General features: G+C 41.4%; 1 protein-coding gene across 1 annotated transcript in view; it reads right to left on the reverse strand.

Annotated features, from left to right (window-relative positions):
- The window catches only part of HSF5 (heat shock transcription factor 5), a 32,547-nt gene that overhangs the window by 8,892 nt on the left and 4,900 nt on the right, over positions 1 to 18,755 (reverse strand). Inside the window, exons 3-6 of the mRNA XM_009644965.1 lie at positions 18,434 to 18,755; positions 15,258 to 15,632; positions 7,038 to 7,135; positions 647 to 1,171 (exon numbers count right to left, since the gene is read on the reverse strand). The exon at positions 18,434 to 18,755 is cut by the window's right edge and continues 3 nt beyond it. Of these exons, the coding sequence (XP_009643260.1) occupies positions 647 to 1,171; positions 7,038 to 7,135; positions 15,258 to 15,632; positions 18,434 to 18,755 (1,320 nt within the window). The remainder of the gene's footprint in view (positions 1 to 646; positions 1,172 to 7,037; positions 7,136 to 15,257; positions 15,633 to 18,433) is intronic.

The following is an 18,755-nucleotide window of genomic DNA, read 5'->3' on the forward strand; positions in this document are numbered from 1 at the left end:
CAACAAAAAAGTAGAGCATGCATTTGCTGCCTTAACTGACCAATACCCGGAATGCCCCTTGCTGCACATGAGACTTACAATTTTGCATACAGGGAAGACCAGGCACAGGTAAACCAAAATACAATTACAGCTTGTCACACACCACAAAGTATAAACAAATGAGGATGCTTTATACCATTCAAGTGTCAATAAATTATACTTTCCACAGGAAACAGAAACTTAGTAACTGTTCATTAATCTAACCATTTACCTACATTTTAAACAAAAATCTTTGCCTTCAGTGGCAATTCTCAAAATACTCTTTTTTATTTAAGATTAAAGACAGCATGTTATAACGTAAGAAAGCTTCCGCTTCATCACCATGAACACACCTGCACTATGTAGTTTTCCCATGCAAATGAGCACCCTAACTTGGCCAGCACAGACTAACACATCTCATGCTCATTAACGTGGGATACTTTTTCATTCTCTCTTCTTTTTTAAATCTTGCTTTACCAAGCAAACCCTTCACTGCCCATTAAAAGCTTAATTAAAGAAGCCTTTGGTTCTTAAGCAGTATTAAAAAGCCGTCAGTCCAGACCCTAGCATTACTATAGAATATAGTTATCTCAAAAAAGATGTTGGTTTATCTCCCTTTACCCCTTACCTGCTCTGGGCTGAATGGTCCTTCCCCAACAAGCATTACGGAGGATGGAGTTGGGCACTGATCTGGTTGTTCTCTCAGTTTTTCAGATACTTCCTGGGTGGTAACAGATTCTTGTACTATTTCAGCAACAGCACTTTCTACAAGCACGGTGGTATGGGTAGCACAAAGGAATTCAGAAGGCTGTGATGGAGAACCATTTTCTGCTTGATCTGCTCCCATCACAAATGATGTGTCTGAAGCTACAGGAGTAAGAGACTCCAGCTGGCTTCCCTCAGTTGAAGAAGGCGTATCGCCATTCTCACTATTCACCAGCAGTGGCTGACCTCTGTTAGACTGAGGGGTTGAACACTGGCTCTCCACAAGTTCCACTTTCACCATTTCAGCTTTGGGTGATGAATGCATCTCATCAACAATCTGAAACACAGCTTCAAGATTTACTTCAGTCTTCTTGTTTTCATCAGATGTATTACAAGGCCAGTTAGAGGGCAGAAATTCAGCTGCATAAGGTGCCTGCATTGGAGGACTCTGGAAGAAACAAAATACAGTGAACTTTTATATCAAAAAATTACAGTGACAGGACGTGTACTGGTTCTGTAAGGCTTTGGAAACAAGCCTGAGCAATCAACTGAAGTGTTTATTTATCCAAAAGCCTGAAAGATTATCTGTTACTTTCAGTTAAAACAGCAGATTTAATTGAAAAAAAAAAAGGCTACTATTTTGTCTTGTTTTTCATTAACCACCTTACTCTTGGCACACTTGATTTCTACTACTCACTGTCTGTCCTGAAGTGACAGGAAGGTTACCCATCACCAGCTGTGTACTCCTCCAGATGTGCTGCCTGCACACCCTTTGCGCTGCAAGTGTAAGTATACCCAAGCATTCAAACCAGAGACTTCCACTCCTAGCAGGACCTGTTGGGGTACATTGGAACCACCCCCTTCATCTGCCACAAATGTGATAGAAAATGAGAGAGCAAATCTCCCTGCCTTCGATTCTTCTAAAACTCAAGCATTCCTGTCGTGTAGAAAAACAGCACAAACCACAAGATTTTTAAGCAAGAGAAAAAGCTACATATGCTGTAAATGTGCACATGGACAACACAACCTGAGGAACTCACAGTTACTTACCAGTAACATCTATTTCCTCTTCAAGTGATTGTCCATATACGCATCCACACAAGGGGTGATTCCTAGGGGTACTCCAGTCCCCAAATGAACAGGAGTTCAGATACCTATGAAAACAAATACCGTAGAACTGCCCTGTCTGTCACAGCCTCACATCTGGACATGCCTGTCATGACACAGTGTCCCACAAAGGCACAACTCAAAGTCTACATAAATCTGTAGAAAAGCCCTATGGATCTTCAGGTCAGAAACGCTTCTTGGAGAACCTGTAGAGGCTGCCTTTGCCATAACAGAGCAGGTCTGAACGCTACTAAAATATTTCACTGTAATGACATCACAAGATGCCAGGACACATCAGCAATCCAATGATCTTTTTTTTCTTTGTAGAATTCACATAAATCAAAGAACATTTAAAGCAGAAAGAAGACAACGAAGAGCAGCAAATCCTACCCAAGTGAAAGGATAAATCACATTGTAACATCCAGTGTCTGTACTGCTGTTTCTTCTGGAGATGACTCAGAGTTAAAGGACACTGGAAGGAGAATTTCTTCTGACAAATACAAGTCATATAATGACGTTGAACAGAAACTCAGGTATATTTAAAATACAGTCTTATTTTGGAAGAGATCTAGTATGAAGGATTAGTCCTTAGTGCCTGATTATCCTCATGCCTTTGAGCTGAGCTAATGGTTAATAAAAAGCTACTTCCATAGATGAATAAATCAGAAAACAGGAAGCCACAGGATCACCTACTAGGAAAGCCATATCAGATCAAATGCCAGCGAAGGATTTGGTCTCTCAGCAGCGTGAACATCAGAAGTGCCTGAAGGAAACACCACAAAGAGATGAGATCCCTTCCTCTGGGTGTATGAAGCCAAGTCCTGTTGAGGATTCATGTAGATGTGCCAGTCTGCAGATAGCCGTAAACTTTTTTGGGAGGGAGGAAGGGAAGATAAAACCTGGAATTTGAGAAATTTAGGGTAAGCAAAGTTTTTTTGTTAAAGGCAAGCCACCTTTATTTTTTGATACTGATTTAAACATAGTTACTTTCATTTAATTTTTTTTTTCAATTCTATTTTTTAGTATTTTAACAAGGTGTTTCTCTCTTGTTGCATTGCTTGTTTATTGTCTTAAGTAGCCAGGATTTTAAGTAAGATCTGGGTTACCAAGTCCAGGGATGACATTATCCCTGCCAAAACCCAACCAACCAAAAACCCCCCACCCACACTGCAACTTCTTCAGCCTCTTCTTAGGGGACCTCAGCTTGAAGTTGTTACAACACATATCATCTTCTTGGATGATCTTACAGGATCACACATTTCCATTAGGAGAAAGTGCCCATGCAAAGATACAGTTTAAATCCTTTTAGTTTGTCTAGGCAAGGATGGGCAGGAGGCAGCAATGAAAGAATCACAGAATCAGAATGGCAAGGGTTGGAAGGGACCTCGGGAGATCACCCAGTCCAACCCTCCTGCTAAAGCAGGTTCTCCTAGAGCATGTTACTCAGGACGTCGTCCAGGCAGGCTTTAAATATCTCCAGAGGAGACTCCAAAACCCCCCTGGGCAGCCTGTGCCAGTGTTCCGTCACCCTCAGAGTAAAGAAATTTTTCCTCATATTCAACTGACAACTCTTATGTTTCAGTTTGTACCCACTGCCCCTTTTCCTGTCACTGGGCACCACTGGGAAGAGTCTGGCTCTGTCCTTGTGACACCCACCCTTAAGATATTTGTATGTGTTGATGAGGTCCCCTCTCAGTCTTCTGTTCTTCAGTCTGAACAAGCCCAACTCTCTCAGCCTCTCCTCATAGGGGAGATGCTCCAGTCCCCTTGTCGTCCTTGTTGCTCTCCTCTGAACTCTCTCTAGGAGTTCCTCATCTTTCTTGAACTGGGGAGCCCAGAACTGGACACAGTACTCCAGGTGGGGTCTCACCAGGGCAGAGTAGAGGGGGAGGAGAACCTCCCTCGACCTGCTGGCCACACTCTTCTTAATGCACCCCAGGATACCATTGGCCTTCTTGGCAACAAGGGCACATTGCTGGCTCATGGTCAGCTTGTCATCCACCAGGACTCCCAGGTGCCTCTCGGCAGAGCTGCTTTCCAGCAGGTCATCCCCCAGCCTGTATTGGTGCATGGGGTTCGACCTCCCCAGGTGCAGCCCTCGACACTTGCCCTTGTTGAACTTCATCAGGTTCCTCTCTGCCCAGCTCTCCAGCCTGTCCAAGTCCCACTGAATGGCAGCACAGAATGAAAGGTGATAAGAGACTGAGAAGTTAGGATGCAAAATACTGAATAGTTTGCTGGTCATCTGAGCTCAAGAGGAAGAAATGGTCTAATGTAGCAAAAGCAGTGAAGAGGATGATGGTCATTTCACTTGTAAGATTAGAAAAGCACACACAAAGTAAAGCACAACTGCACCTTTCCAGGGACTGCTAGGACTAATACAGTCTGGCTCAAGTGCTTGGGCAATCATTCACAAGTAGTTCAGATTCCATTTCAGTTTCAAATAACATGGCTGATTATCATTCTTATGACAAATAAAAGCAAACTACTTAGCACTGCTTTTAAGGTCAGGAAAGTTGTTGTTGTTCTTTTTTCTCCCACATATATTTCTTTCATTTCCTCTTGCTTCACTTCCACAAGGAAATATTGAGAGCTTAATAACAATGCTAATAGCAACAATCAAATAACAGGGCTGCTAGTTAAAAAAAAAAAAAAGGAAAAAATGTTTAAAAAATCACTACAATCCAATACATAGCCTCGGTTCACACCTATGAAAAAGCAGCAGGGAAATACTGCACTAATGGTTGTGAGTTGCCAGAACTGCTGTTGCAGAAGGCAGCAGGAGTGTCCTCTCACAGCCTCACTCCTATCCAAGGATACCGATTCATGACACTGACCCACACCCCGCTTCAGGAGAACCCAAATGAAAAAGAGTATGAAGCTGTACCCGAGCTCCCAGTTTTGTAACCAGTTATAATGAGAGAGTAATACAAATCTCTGAAACCTCGATTTCAGAAACCTAATAAGGGACATACCCTCATCAGCCACTATGTCTGGGTATAACCATCTATATCCCCTTGCCGTTCCATGCGCTAATTCTCTGTAGCTTTTTCTGGAGAGCAAACTGCAGACAGACAGACATTTACTTACTGGCCTTGCCTGCCCAGTTCTAGTCAGGGTGAACTAGCAGTTTCAGCAGGTCTGGTATGTATTGTACAAGCCCAGCAGCTGGCCCCCAATCCCCAAGAAACTGTACCTGTCTTAATCTCTCCCAAACATCCCAAAGTGATGCTCTCTGCAAGACTCAGTAAGGACTAGCACAAGGCTTAGGCTTTCTTGTCCAACAGCACCTGTTTTTCCTTCTGAGAACACAAAGCCCTGTCTGGATCCTACAGAATCAGGGCTGATAACCAGCTTGCTGAATGCCTGTGTGCCAATACTGCTCACTGTCTTCTGGGCTGGTACAGCAGTTCTGTATAGACTTTGCCAGTAGTATCTAGTAGGCCACCGCATGATCAACAGCCTAAAATACCCTGCAAACCACCCTTCAAACAGCATTGCACTGAATTCCTGCAACTGGTGGACAATATTGAGTGGAATGATACAATGCAGAAGTTCTATTCTTTGTGAAGAATGGTAAAAACGCTTCATCAGTCAGGGTTGATGAATTTTACTGCTTTTGAGGATTCGTGCAAGTGGTTACTGATGATTAATACACAACCAGAGCGGGGTAATCAATACTGTAGCTGGCTGCATCCCTCAGCAGAAGTTTGGGGAAGTATCTACCTCAGAACACACAAAAGGTAAACTGATTATTCCCCACAGATCAATGAGAACCACAGGCAAACCGCTGCCTTCTGTACCAGCTGCACCGCCCCTGTCACCACATTCCAACAGAAACAATCTATGCTACACTAAGACTCAGAAATCTCAAGAAGTCCCGTTGATCCATTCTATAGGACAGTTGTGTTCCCCTGCTCAGAGACAGCCAGTTCCTGACCTGGCAGAACTGATTTATGCCACTGCTTGCCTTTGGGCTGCTCACGCAGAGGATTACCTTCCAGCAATCTCAGCCCAGATGCACCAGCAGCTTTCGACAGCGAGTTCCCTGGTTAGAGCTGTATTATCAAAGCATCCTCTAGTAAGTGGCCTGCACCTCTTCTGATTCCACACACTGCCCAGGGACTTGCTTCTCCAAACAATTGATTTTTATTAGATCCTTTGGACATCGTATTTACATGATCTTTCAATCGAGCCACAGCACCTCCCTTGATGACTCCTTTGGAATGATTTGCTATCCCAAGCGTTGATCTCAGCCTTCTGAGATAAGAAGTTATTTGACTGTGACTTCCCATCACTCAGACTGATCCTCATGCCCTGGATGAAAAAGCAGCTCATGATGAAAGTGAGAGGACAAAGACGCACTGTGTGAAAAATAAATACTAGAGAATTGATGGCATGATTGGCTGGTGGCTGTTTATATCCTTACACCAACATGTTACCCTGGCCATAACCTGGCCATCTTGGATAAGTTTATATAAAAAAATAACCACGAACAAAAAGACAAAGGTTGATATTTGCAAGACAGGGAACTGGATGATCAAGCTTGGGTAGGTCAATCCTTTTTCAACATACATAAGCATAACTTGCTTTGCTTGTCCTCTGTGAGGAAAAAAAAACCCCAAAGTACATGCATTGTGCTGTAATAGAAAGGAAGCCCTTGCATTTTTATGTCAGATCTTTTGATGTTTGATAAGCCAGGCCTTCCAAATAAGGTGCAGTTTCCACCGGAATTATATAGAGCATTTACAGTAAGTATTGTAGTTATCTTTAACAAGACATCTCCAAAAGTCACCTTAGTTTTTCTCATTCACCAGAGAGGTGCCTGGGTCAAAAAAGTTGAACTGTTTCCCAGTATTTTCATAATATTAAAGAATCTCTTTTTGTCCAGGCAAGGACATTCTTCAAAGATAAACGTAGACTCGTTAACTAAATTCTGAATTCTGGTGAAGTCAAGCAAAAAACTTATACAGAAAAAACCACTCCACTGACGAGGACACCCACTATGCTGGTACCCCAAAACGCAACTTGAATTACGAAACTACCTGTTCAATGTTCAGTGGTTCTTTGAAATAGATCTTTGTAAACCACAGTACTTTCACTTTCTCAAGCCAATCAGTTTTCAAATTTATATCCTTCACTCCAGAAGTCCAGTTCATTCATACGGTCTCCTCCACTTCCACCTGATATCAGTGCGCTACACTCACCTGGAAAAAGCTGCAGTGGGTGTACGTCGAAGCTGTAGGACTAGCACAGCCAGTCAGAGGATCTATGTGGGCAGGTGGTGAACAACACTGCACTGCAGCTGCAAGAATTCAAACACAGTTATCAGACTTCCCGAATTTGTGTTTGGCATGCAGAGTTCTACTGCTCACTTTGATTAAATGTTTCAACAATCACACACTAAACTAAATTCCAGAAATGTATTATTATCTCACAAGCGATTTTAAGAACAGTTTCTTCATCTTAAAAAATATTTATTCTAATATCTGTGTACACATACTAAACATATATATTGTAAAATTTATATATACACACACAGAAACTTCATAATCACAGTCTTTCCTATTTTAATAGCACCTTTTCGATTTGGCTGCTTGACTTTCTCATCACAACATACCACAGAAAAGTGGATTCACATAGGAAGAGCCTAGATGTTCATACACACACATGCTGAAATTAAACACTGATTTTATTCTAAAAAGCTACTTTCTAGATGAGGCAGTATTCTGCAGGCATTGTTTTTTGGTGACATGCACAGATAATTTAAAAGTAAAGGCATTATTTGCAGGAAAGATGCAATTCTGAGGGAGAGATAAATCCTTGACGAAATCAAATTTAGTCCAATGTTCATAATAAGTAAATGTAATAAGCATAACTCAAGATGGCAAACAGATCAGATCAATTTATTTGCAATGTTGACACTTACATGGGATTTCACGAGACAGTTTCTACAATAACCAGGTTTTTTTTTTTAATATCTATACCTATTGCCCTTTTTAATACGATGTTACTGGATTTTTGGTGCAGTTTGGAGCAACAAACACAGGAGCTAAACAATACAGAAAGCGCTAGATACGCATATGACCCATGTTCCTTCAAAAGCTAATTGTGAGCGACCTTATGATGAAATCTGGGCATCTTTCAGAAGAACATTCTACGACCTGTGAACATAGTACAATTCTGGATATTGCCAAAACCCTAAATGACATCCGGGTTTCACTCATTGGAAGCGCCAAAGTATGTTTACAAACCCAAGAAAACCACTGAAGAAAACTTTTGAAGGGCTATTGTAAAAACAGCACAAGAGAGCAATGTCAAAGGAGAAATTTCCTGTAACCTGCTAGAGTGATTCTAAGGAAAAATAAACACGTATTACAAGGAACGTATTTTCTAAGAAAAGAAAAGGAAGGACCTGAAAGGAAAAAGTGCTTGTGAAACAGTAGATAAGTGTAAAACACTAAGTCCCAATCAACTGCTATAAAAAGCTACAAGCGGAATATAAATAACAGTATTCTTACAGGTAGTTGAGCTTATAGCGAAAGCAACTCATTACTCAAATGGACTGTTATGTTTGTAAATCAAAGTGAGGAGGACAAAAATAGCTGGGTAGAAGATTAGACCAATGACCAATTCTGAATGGTTCTGAAACGCTGAACTTTGCATCAAAAGAACAGTTTGCACTCACAAGCTCATAGGCTGTGGCAGTGACTGATCTAATAGCAAGAACAACTGTGGAAATACCACAGGAGATGCGAATGCAGCCTTAACAGTAGTCAGTCGAGAAGCAAATCCCCCATAAGGTGGAGGCTAATTTTACATAAGTACCACTCATCACCCCTAGTCACAAAAGGAAAGCCACCAAATATCCAAACAACTTTTTAAATAACACTGAAAAAAGCATTTACTGATGGGCAGTGTTACCAAAGGCGAAGATGTCAACTCATTTATAACACTTCAAGCCTTCAAATCCAACCAAGACTCAACAAACATACCTGCTTCACTCACATGCTTTTGTCCTGCCCTGTTAATTGGAGAGAAGAAATTTCTAAGCTCTTTTGTCCAGTTATTCCAGTCATACCCAGAAGAAACTACCAGCAAAAGCACGTTCTGTCACTGGCTGTTATAAAGTAACTGACAGTGAACACGGATCTCATTTGCATACTAAGGAGACAGGGATGAATGGCATCTTATGGAATAAATGAATATTTACTGAATAAATGAAGAAAACATCACCAAACAAGATGGATCAGCCTCAAAACAGATTTGGTTTCTGCCAAAAAAAAAGAGGAGTACTTCTGCCCTTACAAGCTACGGATGGAAAATTTCACACACTCATTAGGACACAATATGCAGAATATGAACAATGAGTTATGAAAACGGAATTGCTGTCAGCGGGGCTATAACAACCCAGCAACAGACCCCTGAGAACAAGCAGAGATCAATGAAGAGCACAGTTCACAGAACAAGGAAAGGACTGAATGCTCTGCATCACAAATATCCTTGCACGGAAGTCAAATGACTGTATTTCAAACTGAAATACTGAAAATATCTTTGGATAACCAATGAGGGTTGCAAAGAAATCAGGCAAAGAAATCAGTATTTTTAACGGAAGTTATTTAGAAGTATGTTAACAAAAAAAAATATAAGCAAATACAAGTTATGAACCTGACAGTTGAGTAAGAAAAATTAGAAGGAAATACAATGGAATAGAGAATTAGTTGACACTGGATAAAATATAATGGGGAGGAGTCAACAAGTCATCTTTTTGTTTATGAGAAGTCATCCTTCATTGCCCTCTTGCAAGACCTCCAGTAGGTAAACAAACATGGGTAACTGTGATCTTGCTGATATGATATTTAGATTTCCAAAAAGCTTTTAACAAAGCCATCATCAGAAACTCTTAGGAAAACTGAGCAACAACAGCTTCCCCAGGAGGGAAGGCTGTACATTTAGAGAAATCTGTTTTAAAGAGGCAATGCAGAAGACGGGAATAAATAGTCACTTTGCACAGGTACGTGATGTCACCAGTGGAGGTCCCAAATGACCTGCACTGGAACTCAGGCTGCTCATCATTTTAATAAAATACTTTAAAAATCAAGTGAGTGAGCAATGAGGTGATGCTTGCTGATAATACCAGGCTGTCTGTGTCAGAAAAGAGCAGTCAGCTGTGAAGGTGTTAAAAAAAACTCCAAAAAAACAAAAAAACCCCTATGAGCTTCCCACAGCCATCACCCAGCAGATAAAGCACTACACTCAGGAAAAATAAACTGTTTTCACACAGAAAATAGATGGGTTCTTAGTTGTCAATCAATAACCAGGAACTAGATCTTGGTATTAGAATAGACAGGTTCAGGAAGATACCAGCTTGACATTCAGCAGCTGTCAAAAAGACCTCCAAAGTCACAAATGAAACAATCAGGTTGTTAGGAAGTGATACAAAAGGGAACAGAGGAACATTATATACATATATATATATTATATACAATAATACAAAAGGGAAAATAGGAACATTTTTACTCCACTGTATAAATCCATGATTCGCCCATACCTTGACCACTGTATATTTTTGGACTCTACATCTCAGTAAGAAAATAACAGAACAGGTTACAGGGAAGGCAACACTGGTGCTGCACAGAACACTTTTCTGAAGGAACAGCTAAGTGGGGCAGGACTCTCCATTCTAGAGAAAATGCAACTGAGGGAACCAAGTATTTAAAATCATGAAGTGGTGCAGTGAGAGGGATATGGATATAGACACATTCACACAAAACCAAACGGAGATTTAATGAATATGCAATGGGTCAAAAGAGGCAAGAAAATGTGGTGCTCTGCACAAAAATGCAACTAAGCTGTGATATGAAGTCCTTGTCACAGCGGTTGTATGTGCCACAAGCCTACATTGGTTGGGGTCAAGTTCATGGAAGTGAAATCCAGTGAGGCCTGTTAAGTACAACTCATGTTATGGCTTATTAATTCCCTGAGCCTACACTGTTGGAGTATTTTGGAAAAGCATCAGTCCATGCTTGCTCTATTCCTGCACTCCTCCTTGGGCATTACTGTCAGAGGAAATTATGAGCTATGGGGTCATTTGGGCTGATCAAGGCTGCTGTTCCTATCTCCAGAGCAGAGAACTATTGCTTGGAGAATTATCGAGGCATTCACTAAATCCTGTTTATACAACACTGGAAGAATTGGATGAATTGTACAAAAATAAGCACGTGAGATTCAGCTGGAGGGATGACAATATCAACATCACATTCTTATATACATCTTCCTTCTCTTGAGACAATATTATTTCGTGGTCTCTCAATGTTTCAGTAAAGAACAAATCAACCCTAATCATTGCTGAAGACATGAAGGCTACAGCTCTACCAGTAAACTGAATGCAGACAGACCCATTCTCTGGCACAGAGTCCATTAATACCATTAAAATCTCTTACTCTTCCAAGTCAAAGCAGCCACATCCAAACAGCCTGCTGGGAATGGTCCCAAGCCCAAGCCAACTGCTGAACTAAGTGCAGCACTTTTGGGGGACAGTGCTAACCAGGCTAAGGATCTAATGATAGAGTTGATCAAGACACCCAGGCACTTTTCCTAGCAAAGTCTGATAAGAGTAGCAGACAGACAGCTATGCTTGAGCTCAGCCATGGTTTTAGCAAAGATGTATCTAGAAGTTAGAACCTATATGTAAATGAAATCTAAGAACATCAAAAAAGCTCCATGCTTAGAGTTCAACGTGTACACATTTGTACTGCATGCTTTTTACAGGCTCCAATCCCACATGCAAGCTCAGGAAAGCCAAAAGCCCCAAAATAAATGCAAACCCAGGAAGATCAGCAGGAGATCTTTTCCAAACTTGAACAATCATCATAACTTCTCCAAAGATTTGCTGGAAATTGAAGGAACGCATGTATCGTCTCTATGCATTCAAGACAGCAACAGACATTAATAAGAGTTACTATCAGCTCAGCTGGGCCAAAGGGCATGAGACTGACACTCTCCAGCATCTCCCATTCCACTCGAGCACACACTGCATGGGAAATACCAGGGAAGAACCTTAAGCCCAACCTTTCAGTGTGAACTTATCATAGTATGTCCAAAAGGTATGCCTAAGAGAAGCTAGTTACTCATCAGACGACTGGCTCAACAGTACTTATAGCTGTGCAGGATGCAAGGGAATGCAGCTGTGCCTCTCCCTGCCAGATCAAAGAACACATTGGAATGGGCCTGAATACAAAACCCATGCAAGCTCCCATCCTTTACCAGCCAAAAGACTGATGAAAATGCAAATGATACCCAAGATCTCCTCAAAAAGGGAAAATGGGAAAGACAGTGTTGTTTGAACTTAAGACATTTAGGTGGGATTAATTGCCTTACTGCAACACAGACTCAGATGTTCAGCAGTTGTCAACTCTCTGCACAGTCAATGAACAGATAGGCTCATCAGAAAGAAATGAATTCTCTTCCAAAGGCATAGGTCTAAGAAAGCCGGAATGACTCAACCTCTGGGAGGTGCCTGTTTCTCTCTACTGACTATATATATAATCTAGATGACAAGCCCAGGCATATACAACTATTGTACATTCAGATGAATCTTAGGCAAGATGAATCCTACAACGAGTTTTACAAGTGCATTACTAATGCATCCAGTCTGCTTTTCTCAAGGGAAAATATCGTGCTATTCATGCTCTGTTAAAACAGATGTTTTCAGCTGCTTATTTATTTTACGAATCCCCTTCCGACCATGTGAATTTTAAGCCTTACATACAAAGAAAGTTATTTATCTTAACAGAGGGTGTATCATTCAGATTACCATGACTACTCCCAAGCTACCACTCACCCGAAAGGTTATCATATGTAAATGAGCCCTACAGCCACAGATGTATTTGAAAGGCACGACTGTACTTGCAATGTCAGGTGGCACCAACAACCAACATTTCTCACATAGTCTCCTTGACTGATTTTTCATTATTAGGATACTCTCTGATAATAAAGCTTCACTGTGTTTCTTTGATGCAATCCTGCTACTATCAAAGGTTTTGCAGGTAGTTGAAAACAAACAGAACCAAATCCTTAAAATAATTATGGTCTAATGCTAGCGGGACAAAACGATCCAGATGAGCATCTTTTATTTTACTGCCCTTTCAATAAAAATCATAATGAGAAACAAGGGAAATCTTTTTGTCGCTGAAGCTAACAAACAAGTTTGAATATACATAAGAAGATTTCTTCTACTTTGATTTAAGTTAATGGGACTTCAAAAGTGAAATGAAGAGAGTCAAGAATTAAGATTGAACATATATTCTTTAGTCCCCATGCTTATGAAACACGTATTTTAAGATTAACTATCACTTTCCAAATAAGCTAATCTTGGTGCTGTGCTCTCAAGATGAAGGAAAGCAGACTTTTTCATGTGGACATAAAATAAGCTTTCAGCATTCTGTATGTTATAATATACAGAAGAAAGGATAGCAGAGAGATTAAGAAATACACAGGAACAGAAGTAAAAACACTGAGACAGTTCTAAATGACAGTGAAAATTAAAATATTTATAATACTATCTAGTGAAATGTCAAACTTATCTTCTCAGAAGTACTAATGAATTCATTGGAGTTTTCAAAAGCCTCAGATTCCCTAAGTTCCTCTGGTTTAGTTTGAATCACACCTTAATTTTTGTACCTTGCAAAATTTGGTATGCTTTCATCGTGCTCTCCCCCCCACCTCCCACCCCGGAAGATTTTACTTGTGCAACATAGCTAATTTATTCTTAAACTTTTATAACTCCGGTAGAGACTAGCATCTTCTAGTTACAGAGATGTACATCTTCATGTCTGAACCTACGCTAGTCTCCCTCAACTCCTCACAGTCAGTACTGCAAAACAGACACTTCCAGGACACAAGTAATTTCACCCCAAGACAAACTCTAAACCAAGCTGCAAGAATCGCACCCCAGAGATGCCCATTTCCTTCCCTTGACGACAGACGAGGTCTGGAGGACCAGTTGAGATACAAACATCTAAAATCCAGTATGATGAATGCCAGCTTATGCTCTGTAACCAACAGAAACATGAAGTGTGGACCATCTCCCACCTTAAGCAGCTATTCTGGGTAAGGCTTTGAGCAACCTGACCTAGTGGAAGGTGTCCTTGCCTTCCCAGGTGTCCCTGGGTGTTCCAACACCCTGCCAAGGGTGTTGGAACCAGATGACCTTTAGGGTCCCATCCAACCCAAACTATGCTATGATTCTATGATTCTCAGGACACCCTGCTCCTGGGAGGAGCCTTAATAGTTTGCAGCTGGTAACGCAGGCTCTGGGCACTGCAGTAATCTCTGTAAGTACGCAATCTTTGCAAAGAGCACATTGCGAGCGCTGCCTGGCTCTGAACCATTTAAAAGCATCACAAGAAATGCCTAGCTCCTCAGAATCCTTCCTTGACAAAAATGATGCTGTGGAAACTAGTGATTACTGTCTGAAACGTTTTCAGCAGAGTTCTCAGGAGACACGCACAGAAGACGTATCACTGTGTACTTGGAGAAAGACAGCAGCCACCACATGCAGGATTTCTAAACTGTTTTAGCGACGGTGCAGCTGCCAAGGGAGGAACAGGCAGAAGGAAAGAATAACAACTGAGCTTTAACTTGTTCACAGGAAGAGTCACTATGTTCCAGGTTTCAGAAGTATTAGGGAAATTTAAAAAAAAAGAGAAAACCAAACACACCACACCACCACCACCCCAAAAAATAACCTATCACCTCATCTTTCCAATTCAAGGTAAGGACAAGGAAAAGAACAATAATTTGTTTCAAATTCTCTTCTGAAGAATAAAAGCACTTAAGTGAGACTGAAAATTTTAGCAGAAACATTTTAGACAAAAGATAGGAGCCAAGACTTTTGCACTTTCTAGTCTTCAGTGCATAAAAAATACAACATAAGCTAAGCAAGAAAAAAAATTAAGATATGAAAATAAGATGAGCAGAATGAAATATTCTACACTATACTTCTGACTGATCTTTGACTTAAAAAACTTAACCTGGGAAAACACGAGACCAAGGACTGGTGTACTACTTTTCAAGAAGTTCTCCGTGCTTTAGTATTATTGTCCTAGTTTTGCTTTATTAAAAAAAATATGAAAATTAGCCTCACACAGACTAGTGGACATATGTTTTTCTCCTTGCCCTTTAACCTCAGTGGAGAGGCTATCTGGAAAATCACCAGGGGACACTCAAAATCTGGAGGAAGGACAGGAATACCAAGCAGAAAATCTTCTTGCTTTAAAGGTCTCTCTCTCCTTTTCAACTTTACACTTTCTATCTAATTCTCACTTGAGATGAGACATACACGTGACAGAGCATTGTAAAAAAATATGTTTAAATATCACTTTCAAACATCTTTTTGAAAAGCCAGTGCAGAAATTCTTTCATACCTGTTGGATAGTAGGCTTGTGAGTACTGCATTGAAGATGCGTAGCTGCTGTATTGCGGAAGGGAAGCGGCGATGGTTTGAGCCCCTTGCTGAAGTGGCAGAGGAGAGGCCACAGGCTGGAGAGTGTATGTAACCTCTGTTGGAAACCTCTGGAGTACTGGAAAGGCAACCCCTTTATCTGGAAAAGTTGGGGAAGCCTCATGCCCTGGAAGCAACCCAAGAGAAGAACCCTGCCATGTTCTGGAAGGGACTGGAGTCCGATCTAAACTTTTTGTCAGTAAAGTGCCGTGGTTCTGGGACAAGGTCGATATGTAGGAGTAAGGAAAGACACTGTCTCGATGATAAGGTTGATGAAACTGTCCTACAGTCAGCAGTCCTGCAGTGGGTACAAAATAAAGCGAAACAAGTGTTAAGGAATTTTCCCAGGCAATGAAAGGCAAAATGAGGAGCCAAGGCTCTACAACACTACTTGGGAAAACTACCTTTGCTCCTACTTAACCCACAAACAGACTGTATTCTTACAACTCAATATACAGTAGCTGCTGCAGTGGCACATCAGTGCAGTGCCAACACACAGCTGGCTCTGTAGCACTCAGCCTCCGTAAACCTGCACTAACAAGTTATCAGTACTTAGAAATGTGCTATAAATCAAAATGTGCAGTAACTTACCAAACCAAACAAAAGTAATTTAGAAAGTACCATGTCTTAAATCAGACAATAAGTTAAAAAAAAACAACAACAAAAAAGGGAAGTCATAAAGCAAGAATTCACCAAACTCCAACGCTGACAGCTCACAGACAGCTAAGGGAAGGGCAATGTCAGAATCCTCCAAGTGACTTTGAAAGCGCTATATGACAAGTCATTTAATTTGTCAAGAAAAGAAATTTGAAGCCAACTTTTTTCCAGTCAGCTCAACTAGTTCAGTTTAGACTAAAACATCACAAACTTTGACATTTTGTTATTTCCTAGATATTGCTTTTATTCTTTTAGTTTCCTCTCTTAGCCAGTTATTATTTCATGAAATGGTATTTGCTCTTATACCGTGACAGCTCCATTCCCATTAGAGGTCACCAAAGTGACTTTGCTGAAACACTGACAGTAAAACCGAGAACACCTACGCTCATCAAATTCCAAAACGATCTACCACATTTGTGAATTTTCCACAATGTTGTGTATAGCCACGCTAATTATATGTTTTGGGATGGTCTGCGTCACTAGGGTTTATCTAGAAGCCAGGCTCTCTCAGACCTCTAGTTCCCAATTCTCACTTTAAAGGACTTTTTAAAAAAATGCGTCACATTTACCTTTCACTCCTCTGATGGGAACTAACTCAAGAAATGGGTAAAATACAGTCATTATTCTGCAAGTTCATATTAAATCATTAAGAATCACTAAATAAATACCACCCAGCCCTGAAAACTTATTAAGAGTTTTTGTATAGGACTGTTCATTTCCTGTTCAGTATTTTTACCATATATAAACAGAGAATGAACAGGAGTATGAGAATTCCTTTGCTTACATTTTACCTTTGGATAGGGAAATTAAGATGATTTCATTTTAACACATTAACAAGACACCACGGGATGCCAAGTTATGAAGCACCAGAGCACAGGAGTTGTTCCTAGATGTTTAACAGAGTTTATGTGTTGCAAGACATTTGGAACAGACCGATGCTTTGCAAACAAAAATATCTTTTATCTCTCAAATTACCTCACATTTACAACAAAGACATGTCCCTAAATAGTACAGAGCGGACAGTCAGCTGTCAGCCTGTCAGAACTCAATTGCATATAAAACACGATGTTTTCCTTGTTCTTTCTTTCTAGAAACTGAGACTCCTAGAATAAAAGCTCTCTAAAACTGCACCCATAAGAACAGAGGCTGAAGAATTAAAAGGCTGTACCTTAATATTTACTCTACCAACAGCCTGCATTACATCAATCAGACCAGATTTCACTGAAGTCTGTAATGACTCATCTTAGTCTTAACAATGTTAAAACCAAATCTTTAATTTAAATGCTTCCTAGCCTTGGTATTTAAATAAGTTCCTTCTCAAGTGCGTCATTTTGTTTTCTTGGTATTACAGGTGTAGTTCCACACACACATCACTGGAAACACCACACGAATTAGGTGACAAATCCTACTCTGAGACAGTAACCAAGAACAAGTATCACGATACCCTACTCTGTTGTAAATGCGGACCGGCGCTGCCGGAAGCAGTACCGCTCTCCTGGTCACAGTCATGCCACCTCTCCTGCACCCACCGAGCCTCACAGCTGTGCACCCATGCAGTGCATCACCTTGGCCTGAGAACCAGCTGCAAAAAGGCTGCGCAAGCCTTCTCCTCTGATCGTTGTGCTGAACCAACACAGTTGCTGTACTGCCTGCAAGGAAGATGACGGCTAACACATGACTAAGGGAATGGGAAGCAGGACTGCTCTTCTGGTAGCGGCCCACAGTTCCATCAGACTGAGAGCACTGTAAAATAGGACACCGACATCTTCCTTACACAGCATCAATGACAATGCTCTCAACTTTCATGGAATTTGTGGAATAATCCTCTGAGAGCTCAGACTTGTCTTGGAAAACGCAGATCCCCTCAGGGAGCGTTAGAAAGAAAGCAAGCATGTTCTGGGGCTTGTCAACAATATTATTTTCTGTTTAGCTCTCACCTATTCATTCAATTCTCTTTAAAAACAATCTAGCTTGTAATTCTTTTTCAGGAGACAACTGACAGAAATCTTACTACCAGGTCTTTTCTCTTTTGCACAAAACTGACAGGAAGTTCTAGCTGTCACTTCACATGACCCATCATTTCACACAGATTTAACGAGAGCTTATTAAGCATCCCTACTGACATGCAAGGAAGAGTAACATTAATCTGGAAAAATTCTGCCAGCTCCACAGAGATTGGGCAAGGGTGTTCTTAGTGTATTCCACAACAGGGACTGTATCAGTCTACACGCAGACTGAAACACCAAGACCAACATTACCCACACTTACTGGCAGCAGATCTACCTGCATGAAAAACAACCATTTTCCTACACTGGGTGAACTGAGCGGCCACCATCAAGGACAGGTGAACCTCCTCCCTCAAAGGACAGACGATTTTCAAACGCCCTGCCACCCAGCAATTCTCAGACCCACCATGTCCCTGCATGGCCCACCCCATCTTACCAGGCTTGTCAGCCTTGCTGAGCGTCGAGGGCGGCAGCAGCGGGTCCCCATCCAGCGATGTGCCGAGCAGCTGCTGGAAGCGGTTGGGCGGGCGGCTGGTCACCTCCAGGCCAGCTGCCAGCTTCGCCTTGTTGGCACTCGTCAGGCGCTTCAGGTGGACAAGGAGGTCAGGACGGTCACGGCGAAAGTGGGGGCTGTGGAAGTGGTGCAAGGGCCCAGAAGAGCTGCAACCATTGCCACTGCCATCCCCGTGGCCTGGCCCAGGCCCAGGCCCCGCCACGCTGCCCTTCGGCCCCATCACCACCTTGCGGAAGCCATAGAG

Source organism: Egretta garzetta, unplaced genomic scaffold (assembly GCF_000687185.1).
Source record: "Egretta garzetta isolate BGI_Z169 unplaced genomic scaffold, ASM68718v1 scaffold108, whole genome shotgun sequence".
Taxonomy (NCBI): Eukaryota; Metazoa; Chordata; class Aves; order Pelecaniformes; family Ardeidae; genus Egretta; species Egretta garzetta.